At 43.5% G+C, this 12,066-nt stretch overlaps 1 protein-coding gene across 1 annotated transcript in view; it reads right to left on the reverse strand.

The window, feature by feature from the left end:
- Nucleotides 1–12,066, reverse strand: part of LOC144798070 (maestro heat-like repeat-containing protein family member 2A) — a 103,672-nt gene that overhangs the window by 72,262 nt on the left and 19,344 nt on the right. Inside the window, exons 10-11 of the mRNA XM_078668844.1 lie at nt 7,553–7,672; nt 6,509–6,607 (exon numbers count right to left, since the gene is read on the reverse strand). Coding sequence (XP_078524970.1) covers nt 6,509–6,607; nt 7,553–7,672 — 219 coding nt within the window. The remainder of the gene's footprint in view (nt 1–6,508; nt 6,608–7,552; nt 7,673–12,066) is intronic.

Below are 12,066 nucleotides of genomic sequence, written 5' to 3' on the forward strand. Positions count from 1 at the left end.
CTGTCACAAAATTGGATAGATTTTGTCAACGGGTTTGAAATGTGTTTATTCCAGGAGACATGGGCTTGCGACCCAATTTTCCTCCCAGGCTATTTAAATTTTTGTATACCAGCCAGTAGAGGCCCAAGGGGCAGACCTATGGGAGGATTAACAGTTTGGATCAAGCAAACTCTACAAGTCAAAATAAAAGTGCTTGACCTGGGTTGCAAGGATATACAACTGCTTAGAATATCATCGGATAAGGGGAGTGTGATAGACATATACAATATCTATGCTAGGGGTATGAGTACTGGGAACTCCCCTACCCTAAAGGCTCTATCCTCCTTTCTAGAATCGCAGTCCCTGGGAAATAGAGTGGTTATGGCTGGCGACTTTAATAGGACCTTCGAGCCGTTGGAAAACACTGAACATCCACTAGGGCAGGAAGAAGACGTCCAATGGGGTGTCCCAAACCTGAATCTTGTACCAGTTAAGCGATGGACAAAAGATATCTTGCTATTGAATGCGTTATGTTTGGAATATGGCTTGAGGGCCCTCAATGGAAGGACAAAGAGCGACCAGGGAGGCAATTGTACATTTGACAATGGTCATAGTAAAAGCAGAATAGACTATGTCATTTGTAGCCTTAATTTATGGTGTGGGGTGGGTGATATGGAAATTAAGGGTAGATTAGAAAGTGATCATAATCCCCTTTGTGTCACCCATTCCTGGTGGAGGGTCACGCCTGACAATCCAGAGCCGCGTAGCGAAGTTGTACCGGTTATGGCCAACGATACACGAAGAGTTAAATGGCCAAATGTGTTGGCAAACGTGGCTTCCATGGACTACATAGACTTGGAGGTGGATAAAGCAATTGCAGCCATGGAGATAATAAATCCTGTAACACCTGGATCCTCTTTAATAACAGCTGTACACGATACGTTCTTTTCTCTTATAAAACCACATTTTACCAGATTAAATAAGGTAAATAGAAAAGCCCCAGTTAAAATGGCGAGGTGGTTCAATAAACAGTGCAGGTCATCCAGATTGGAATTGGGTAGGGCACTTAAAAGCAGAGACAAGGGTTTGATTAGTGTAGCTAGGAAACACTATAATGTTAGTATCCGCAAGGCCAAGAAAAAGTGGGAGGAGGAATATTGGGAAGAGTTGCTCGAAGCCTCTGGGTCAAGAAATTCTAGACTTTTTTGGCAAATTGTGAAGTGGGGACGAGGTGGTACCCATAATAGCGCAGATAATAATATTAATGCGGCATCATGGGTTGAGTATTTTAAACCCCAGTATGCAGAAAACAGGGATATTGTGGCAATAGAACCGATTTCAGTGGTATTTTGTAAGGGAAACCTGTTTTCAAACAAAGAAGCAGAACTGGTAATTTCAACCCTACAAGGGGGGAAAGCACCAGGCTTAGATGGGATTCCCTCAGATATTTTTAAGCACGACAAGGTACGGTGGGCTAGGTATGTGACCTCACTGGGGAATGCTCTAGCCAAAGGGGCTGAAATCCCAGAAATATGGAAGGGGGCAATAATTATACCAATATATAAGAAGGGCGATCGGTCACTCCCGGCCAATTACAGGCCGATAAGTTTGATTGCCACTATCCAAAAAGTGGTTGGGAAGATGGTGGTCAACAAACTTATGGATTGGGTAGACGAGAACAATGCCCTCTCCCCCTATCAGGCAGGCTTTAGGCGGGCAACCAGCACGGTTGACCAAATATTTCGATTTACCATGTTGCGGTGGGGGACTGTACTCCTGGCCGAGGGCAGCCTTTATGTCGCATTTGTAGACTTGAGGGCTGCCTTCGACCTGGTGCCAAGGAGTAAGCTTTGGGCAGTCCTGAAAAAAATAGGGGTCCCACTCGAGTTGCTTACTCTTATAATGCGTCTTCACGAAAGCAACTTCGCCAAAGTCCAGTGGGGGAGTAATGGGGAATGTACCGTTAATTTTCCTGTTGGACGGGGTGTACGGCAGGGATGTGCAATGGCACCCCTGCTCTTCTCCCTGTTCATCAATGGTATTGTGGATAGGATGTTGGATGCAAGTGTGGATGCACCATCGCTAGCGGGCATCAGGGTCCCTATCCTGATGTTCGCTGACGATACCCTTATTGTATCCAAGACCCCTGCAGGTCTCCAGCGCGCCCTGAATATATTTGATATGTTTTGCGGGGAACATGGTCTCGAAGTTAATGCTAGCAAAACAAAGTTGATGGTTTTTGGTCAAAGGCGCCGATCCCAACCAAGGGTATCTCTGAATAATATCGAGCTTGAGGTAGTAAATGTTTTTACTTACTTAGGGGTAGAGATTTCAAGCAAGCCAGGTTGGTCACGACATATTGAGAAGGCGGTACTGAGACACCAGCAGATTTCAGGGGCGCTCCGGGCAGAACTAGTGAAATCAAAAATTCGGCCTGTAAAACCGGTCCTCAGGGTCTATGATGCTAAAGCCCTGGGTGCAGCCCTGTATGGGGCAGAAGTATGGGGTTTCGAGAGGCTCCCCGCCCTACAAATATCAGAGAATAGGTTCTTGAGGGGAATAACGAGTCTCCCCCAGAGCACACCATTAATACCACTTGGCTTGGATCTAGGGAGGAGACTGGTTAGTGACCGCGCCCGATTAAGGCCTATCCTTTATTGGAGACGACTGTGGACGACCCCAGAGATCCGACACTATGCCGATGGGTTTTTAGCCCTAGTTAAATCGGATATATTCCACAAAATATCATGGTTGAAGACGCTCAGGGTGGTTCTTGCTGAGCTCGGTCTCTCTAACCTTTGGGAAAATCCGGATGGGGAAGTATTCCCAAGCAAAAACATCATTAAGGCCATATATTGGGATTATATAGAACAAAAGCTCTGGAGGAGTACACATGCAGAAACAATGGGGGGTAGATTTATGGAAATAAAAACGAGACCTGTACTAGAACAGTATTGGGACAGTATAACTGTCCCGATAGATAGGAAGTTATTTTTTCAGCTAAGGTCAGGTTCTCTCCCATTGAGGTCATTGACGGGCAGATGGAGGAGTACTAATAGCTCGTGTTGCCCGGTATGTGGTGCCCTAAATGAAAGCATTATACACTTCTTATTTCTGTGTGAGGCCTATGCAAACTCTAGGAGAGTATGGCTAGCCCCAGTTTGCAGAAACCTTGGGGTATTAAGTGGTGTTGAGGGGTTGAGAATCATTTGTACCTCCACCGAAATGCCTATAGTGCTGGGAACAGCAAAATACTTGGGGTGGGCATGGTCCATTAGGAGGAGGGCTCTATCTTTCAATATGCACTAAATTTTATATTTATTTTAAAAACTCTTTTTGTCAAAGCTTGCACAATTGTTTAAAATGTATCTCATGTGTCTGAAACATGAATTTTAATTATTATGTATTTTAAAATGTATGAATTTTAAATTGTATGTTTGTGCTTTTATGAGTGTATAACTCGAATAAAGCTTTTTCAATCAATCAGTAAAAGACCCATGCTTCCCTGTAGCAAGGAACTTTCCTTAAGCAGCGGGATCGGAGCAGACATTCCAGCAAAAAAGAGGAATCAGACAAAACTGAGGTTTCTGCCTGGAGGGAGCAGGCAAAAATGGAGACCCCGTTAAGGACCCGTCCCAGCACTTGCTTTTTAGAACTGCTGGTGCACCAGCAAGACCCAGCCCACTTAAAGTCCTCGGCCTATGTGATATCTATTTGTGCCTGGGTTGTTAAAAACATTATCTGCAAGACGTGCGGCAATGCTATGAAACTACAAAAATGCAGTTACATGAGCTATAAATGAAAACATACATTATTATTATTACGGTGTTCAGGCTGTTAAACATGAACATGTGCGCAGAGTCAGAAGGAGGAGAGCAGAAAGAAAGTATACGAGTAAACTGAATGTTTCTGCTGGGTGAGAACGAAACCTGCAGAGAAGACTGCAGCCCTATGCAGCGTGTACCCCATGTTTTCACATCTTCCTTGGTCCCATCTATGATCTTACTGACAGGTCCTATAGGCAGGCTTGCTTCCAATGTGATCTGACTGAGCGCTCCTATTTGATTTTCACAACTTAGAAGCGCTGTTTTAGCCAACACAGCATTGGGCATTGTCAGAATTATGCTCTCACTACAGAAAAACTGCTTTTTACACGACAGGCATTGTGCTGTTGAAATTCCAATTTCTTTGCGATACCCCTTAGATCAATGAAGCAGCGGCCATAAAGGGGCACCTGCTGAACAACGGAAACACCACAAACGGAAAACAAACCTGAGCCAATAATGTGTTGAGATAAAAGCACAAAATAACAATAAAAAAACAAGCATTTCCAAGATCAACGAGAGAGTGCACCTGTAACCACCGTGCACAGTAGTTCTAACCAATGGAAAAAGTATTCCCAAAATGAGTACCTAAAATGGCCACTGTGTTAACACATAAGTAATTGGCTGGTGCTTTCAGAGGTTCAATACAGGAAGAGGCATGATGTATTCATGCCACGGACGAATGGAGTGACGATTGGGGCAGCTAAAGGGAAGCCTATGGGCAGGCTGGTTAGAGCAGCGCACACGCGCTGTCTAGAGCAAAGACCTATGAAGTAACCACTTTTGTAAGTTAAGAGCTTTGCCTGTCGGAAAAAGTAATTTCATCCATCTAGTGACGACTTCATGCAGCTTCTGGGCACTGCTAAACTTCAAACGAAAACCTACATTTCAGATATCGATCCATCACACTTAATATCATTTATAAACTTATACAGCTTATTTTTATTTCATTTAAAGGGTGCAGCTCATAGGTTTCATGCCTTAACAAACACATTTTTTGTCATAGCTATTGGCGCATTTATTTGAGTGCAGCTTCCACTTGCCCTGGTACGCAATGTACTGTGAAATAAGTGAGGGATGTCTAATGGCTGTTGGTTATGATAAAGTTTAAACACCATTCTTTTTCTGTGCTAAACAATTGTGATGGCGCAGGCGACATAAATAATTCACTTCAAGTTTAATTATGGTGTCAAAGAACTTTTGGGCAGCACTACCTCATGCACCTGTCTGCTCAAAAGACACTTGTCCCCTGCCAGTGGTATTTAGGTTAAAATTTAAAAATTAAATATTGAGGAAAAAAATACAAAAAGAAAAGTGAGAAACTAATATTTCAAATGTTAATGCTGTATAAGTATCTGAAAATGATTTTATAGGATTTTATTCTTATTGTAAGGTACACAAATCCAAAATCCTATGCCTAACCATAATGCTATCACTATCACTTGCCTATTACTATTATGTACTATAACCGAAACCCAAACCCCCTAACACTAGGAGGATAATATACCCACCACTTTTCATAGACCTGAACCTAGTTCATTCCAGCTAAGTATGCTGAACAAAATTCTTTACCCTAACCCTGTATCATGCCCATACTTCATCTCTAGCCATAAAGTTATCCCTAAGACTAACATTAAACAAGAACTGTTCCTTAACTGGCACAATATACGCAACCTGAAGTCAATCTCTATCCTTTATGCTTACATTAACTCTACACCTAACTTTAATGTGTACCATTGCCCTTACCCTAACTCTTATTCACACACACACACACACACACACACAACCTCAAAGGCGGCAGGAACGCCACGAAGAAAATGCCCTACAAAACCAATGATCCAGAGAATATTGCCTTACCTGGCTGCCTAAATCAACCCTGGCCTCAGTGTCACCCAGCCCCCAAATACAATGATCCTCCCTGGCCTTGTCCTAGGCATAGTGGATATGTGTGGTTCTCTGCCCCTACAACGCAATCACACTGCTTTACCCATGTGTCAGGGTGGGTTGCTCACATTGGCCTCATGAAAGCCCATCCTCAGAGAGGAGAGGTAGTCCTGTAACACAACTCACCAGTGCTGGTGCCGGTTGCCTCCTGGCCCGGGCCAGTCACTATTTCAGTAGGAGTTTAGAACACAGTAATGCTGTGTGCTATATAATATGGACTCAGCCGCATACCTTTCCTCAATGTAACTGTATTCTGTAGATACAGAGCCCAGCCTTTACCCAGGCCAGTTGTTGGATATCGAGTACCACTCCACCCTTGAGTCCAGGGCCTGGTCTTAGACCCGGTCTTGTATTGTACACCCACATTCCTAAATGTAAGTTGTCTTGGAGGCTGGCATTTCCGTTGGTGCTCTATTACTTCTGAAGTCATGAGTAACTCAAAGGAGAAAGTAAAGGTTGAATGACTTGTTTTATGGTAAATTTAATAGATTGTTGCATTTGGTATCATAAGCCCCTTCAAAATACATTTTCTAAACAAATTTCTAAATTTCTTCAACAAATGTTATATACACATGAGGAATGGAAGCTGCACTGGCCATTTATTTGATACCGTTTTGTTTTCAGAATTACGTCTTTAGACATATTTTAGCTTTTCTTTCTCGTAAACTTTTATCTAATTGTAAAATACATTTAATAAATGTGAACCGCCGCTGCTGAGGAAAGTTTGAAATATGAGACAGAAAGAGATGCATGGTTCTTACCAGCTCAATATCAGAAAGACAACCCTTGTACGCTTCAAGTACCTGCCGGCATGCGAAAGGATGAACCTTGGCACATGTTTGGAAACCGATTACTATGCCCTGTAAATAAGGAAAGACAACTCACAGCCTCAGGGAGACAATAGACATTAACCAAACACAGACATTTAGTACAAGAGATTTCTTGTTAGAAAGAAAGGATAAAGCTGGTTCTTGATTTTACATTCAGTGTTTACAGCTGGTATTGGTGAATGATTGTCAACTAGTAAAGCAAATATATTCAGTGGCCTGAAAGCATGATTTAAGGATACCTTTATACAGCTATGCTGGAGGGCCTTTACTATGCTACTTAAAAAGCATCTTTGGACAATAAGATGAGCGTTTCGTCACTATTTGTTTTCTGTCACTTTGTTCTCTCTGGTGTTTCACATAAAGGAACTGCAAGGACAATTCAATACACAAGCCTTCTTTACAACAAAGGAGTGTGATTTCTTTAGAAGGGATGCTTATCCTTTCTTCCTCATGTCTACTGTTGTCTATTTTGAAGGCCTTTCTGAGAGAGTAATTTCAAAGCCTTCACATAGCTTTATGTCTTTCACCGCTTTATCTGCTACATTGATTAAACTTGATTTATCTTGTTCAAACACTGGCTTCTATCAAGAGAGATCACCTAAAGAGGCTCCTAACTATCCCTGATGAAATGCATTATTAGTCACCTGAAAAAAGGAGCTCTACATTTAGTTTCTGCTAACTTAGTCCTCATCTACTCTGTAGAGGGGTTTCACTATACTATAATTTGGCTATGCACGGAGTACAACATCACACTTTTGGGTGAGAGGAAGTACTGAGTGAGGAATGTTTCACCAGTCATCAATAATTTACCATCAAGCTCTATGAATGAAGTTACAAACCTACACAATGTACATCCAGAGGCTCCACAGCCCCATATGACTACCTTCTCAACTTGTTTTTGTTGTGGTCGTACAGGGTGAAATACCCTAGGGAAATAAAGCTATGATAATTGTAAGAAACGCACTTGATACTTACTGCATGGTAAGGCGTAGCAATGAACCAAGTAGATTCGAACATGCTTCGAAGGAAGGGTAAGATCAGTGCAGTATCATCACAGCTGGCCATGCACTTACCAAGGCACTGGAAAATAAAACCCTAATATGGGAGTGAATTAAAGACAGTCTGAGTTAAGAATAAACAGCATCTCCTGCTCACTCTATGAAAGTCTTACTTATATTGGAGTATTCATCTTTGATTCACTCTACACACATATTTGTCTCCCACTTTCAAATAGCACCTAATAAGTTGAGTGAAATGTTTGTTATCTTATGTATAGTATAGTTATATTTTCTGGACATTGTAGAGATTTGTATATGGCCCTGAATATGACTCAAAACAAGGAAGTGAGGGGTAATGTGAGCCAATGAAGGTACAGTACCTAGGCCCTGAAAGTGCTAATGCAGAAACCAGTGGAAATACTGCTCCTTTCAGAAAGCAAAGTAGAAAGAAAGGTGAACAAAGAAAGGGGAATCCTAAGGATTTTTTCTTGGTGCCTTCACAAATCCATGAGCATGCAATGTCTCATCATCAAGGGTGTTCTTCATAGGGCTGGCAATGCAATGCCCTATGGGCCCCACGAAGGGTCGCTTTAGCAGAGATCTTTTTATTTTTTCCATCTGATGAAAGTGCCAGTGTGAGGGCGTTTTGAATGTGTGAGGTTGAGTGAATGTGTATAGTGAAATGAAGAGAGACTAAAAAGAGGTATTCAACTGGACTTTAAACTGATGGTTTCCTTGGCAGGTTTAAAAAAAACATAATTAGGTACGGGCGACTACAGGGAGGTAATGTATCCAAGTAGCCTAAATCTGTGAATGTGGTCAGGTCAACATGTTTCTTGCCTGTTGGCCCAAAAAGTATCTGTACCACTTCTTCAGGACCTAAAAAAGGGAGAGCTAACCCTACCCCATATCTAAGATGTGATATAAAGTGTAGGTAATCCCCTAAAAGAAAATACCTTTGTTCAAAAAGTTTAAAATTGATCGTCCAACTTAGAAAAAAATTGAGAAAATGAAGAAAACACACATTAAACAAATGTTTTGCATGTATGGGCCAATGTGTCTCCAGGATCGCTTTTCCGGGACACTGTATGTGCATGCTATTGTTATGGCTGATCAGTCGCCACAATGGGAAGGAAGTAAAAAACACACTAGAACATGCAATATAACAGAACAGGCAAGTGGACATACAGGTAACAGACAACATAAAACAAATCTGTGTTGATGTGACACAGTGTATCACAAGTTGTCCTCAGGAGTGAGTGAAGGGTCTTACCCTTTGGATCAGTGACCCATAGGTCAAAAGCAGAGTGTAGCACTCATCTGCTAACTGTGGAAAGAACAATGATAGTCAACATAAATAAACAGCAAGTCAAGGGGACCAAAATGCCTTAGGGTGAGAAAAAAAAGAAAAACAGAGAGTTTTCAAGAGATGCAACCATACTCATGTGGTTTCTGTGCAGAGAGCGCAGGAGACCTACCATCCTCTGTTCATCTGGATTGAGACTGAGCAGGGGAGAAGACCCATCTTTTAAGGTGCAGGTAATTGTAGTGATTGTCCTTGGGTGGGGTGCATGCGACCGTGGGAAGGAGTGATGACGCACTGGGCCCCTTGAGATTCCAGAGCCATGATTCGCTTTTAAGTGTACCCAGAAACTGAAGGACCTCCTGGTAAACACCAGACCTCATATTCAACAGTCCCACATGCAGAACACCTTTTGGACCTTACCACCTGTCACAGGGCACTATCCCTGTGGGTCCTACGGGGTATGCCCACTGACTAAACATTCCTAAGAGGTCAGGTTGGGTCCCCAATTCGCCTGGAAACAGAAAAGTCACAGTAACTGCAGTACAAAAAACTGTGTTTACCTGATCACCTGCCTTTGTGGCCTTCATTACGGGGGAATGACCTCGAGCGCTATCGAACCAAGAATAATGGAGCACTGGAGCAACATATGCTGCAGACACAGCACTACAAAAATGTGCCATCAGTTTTCCAACTCCAACCACTCTCCAGATGACCTCCGGCAGATAATTTTGGAAGCTATTAATTCATGGAGCCCTTTAAATCTTTTCAGAATGGAGCAAGGGTGGATTTTATGCCTCTCCACCAACAGCAAAGGTTTGAAAGATGAAATCCTCTAGTGCGAGGTGTAATTCAGTCCCCTGTGAAATCAGATACTCTCTTACTATGGCTGGATTGACATTTTCTTCATACATGGGACACCATGTCACATATGGAATGCCCGGCTATGGAGTCCCAGACACCACACTAAGCAGTGCTTATGATAAGCATTTTGCGACTTGGCATTGGTCTCTTCTTCAGTAACACAAATGATTCTGTTGATACCAATGAGGTGGTACCCTCCAATAAGAAACCATTTAACTGTCTTAGTCTACTGTTTGAGATGAACAAGTTACTTACCTTCAGTAACGCTTTTTCTGGAAGATACAGTATCTGCCTGTGGATTCCTCACCTTGTGAATATCCCCCTGCGTCAGCAACGTTCGGAAAATTCTTTGTAGCTTGCCGGCGTGGACGGCGTCACAGGAACGCACGACATCACGCGTGGCTCCGCTGACATCACCGACTCCATAATAGGCCTACGCTGGCGTGATGACATCAGTTTCGCCCTTTTTTCCGTGCCTTCGAGGCACACGGACGAACCAACAACAATAGATATATACACAGTATACACAGTACAAACTAGTCAAGTGTGAATATAACATAGTAAATCATATACAAGAACACACTTCCTTTGAGGATAACATGTATACATTAAAAAAACATTACCAGAAATTCAGGTATAGAAGAGTGGACAACGGGGAGGCGGGTGGGCATGTGTGGAATCCAAAGGCAGATGCTGTATTCACCAGAAATAGCGTTACCGAAGGTAAGTAACTTGTTCTTCTGATGGATACATCTGCCAGTGGATTCCTCACCTTGTGAATAGATTCCCACAGCAGTCCCCACTCCCGGAGGAGGGTGTCCACTCCTCTATACCAGAAAGTCCTGAAGGACAGAAAGCGCAAAGTGGCCGTCCCTCCTCACTTCGGTATCCAAGCAGTAATGCTTTGCGAAAGTGTGCAGGGAGGCCCAAGTTGCCTCTCTACAAATGTCCTCTACAGGAACACCCCTAGACAAAGCAGATGTTGATGACTTTGCTCTAGTAGAGTGAGCTCTTATGCCCTCTGGAGGTTCCTACCAGCCAGGGCGTAGCAGATCTTGATGCATAGAATAATCCATCTCGAAAATGTGCGCTTGTGCACAGCTCTTCCTTTTCTACAGCCAGCAAATCCAACAAACAACTGGTCATCCACTCGATAGTCCTTTGTCTTATCAAGATAAAAGCTCACCGCCCTCTTAGGGTCCAGGCGGTGAAGCCGTTCCTCCTCCTTGGAAGGGTGAGGGGGAGGATAGAAGGTAGGAAGGGTAATAGACTGTCCTAGATGGAAGGGAGTTACCACCTTAGGCAGAAAAGCAGCTCTGATCCTAAGAACCATTCGTTCAGCATGGATAGTCAAGAATGGGGGCTTCAAACTATGAGATTGAAGCTCACTTACCCTCCTTGCCGAGGTAATAGCAACCAGGAAGACCGTCTTAAAAGACAAAAGTCTCAAGGGACACTTGTGCAAAGGTTCGAAAGGAGAACCCTGTAAGCAGTAAGCACCAGATTCAAGTCCCATTGAAGTACAATAAAGGGAGTAGGAGGAAATTTATTCGTAAGGCCCTTTAGAAATCTTAAAACAACAGGAGACTTAAATAAGGACGGCTGATCCGGCAGGCAGAGAAATGCCGACAAAGCCGAAAGATAACCTTTGACTGTAGCAACAGCAAACCCTTGCTGCGCTAAAGAAAGAGCAAATTGAAGTATAGCTGATAAACGAGCCCTCAAAGGATCGATGGATTTCTCCCCACACCAGGAAACAAACCGAGACTACCTATAAGAATAGATAGACTTGGTGGAGTCACGTCTGGCCGATAGAATGACATCCGCCACATCATGTGGGAGAGAAAAGGAATTCAGGTTGCCCCGTTCAATCTCCAGGCATGAATGTGTAAGGTCTGGAGGTGGGGGTGTAGAACCTGCCCCTCCATCTGAGAGAGGAGATCTACCCTGAGAGGGAGACGGAGCGGCGGGCACGAGGAGAGGTGGAAAAGATCTGTGTACCACACCCTTCTTGGCCAATCCGGGGTGATCAATATGACTAGGGCCCGGTCTTGGCGAATCTTTCTCAGTACCCGAGGAATCAAGGGTATGAGAGGAAACGCGTAAAGGAGTTGTGAGCTCCAACTCAATTGAAACGCGTCCCCCAAAGCTCCCTGCATCGGATACTGGAGACTGCTGAATGACGGGCAGTGAGCATTCTCGTGAGTGGCGAACAGGTCCACCTGAGGAGTTCCCCACATCCGAAAGACGTGACAAACTTCCTCTGGATGAAGCCTCCACTCATTGTCGGCCGAGAACTGCCGACTGAGACTGTCTACACGCAC

The sequence above is a fragment of the Lissotriton helveticus genome, chromosome 12 (genome assembly GCF_964261635.1).
Source record: "Lissotriton helveticus chromosome 12, aLisHel1.1, whole genome shotgun sequence".
In the NCBI taxonomy this organism is placed as follows: Eukaryota; Metazoa; Chordata; class Amphibia; order Caudata; family Salamandridae; genus Lissotriton; species Lissotriton helveticus.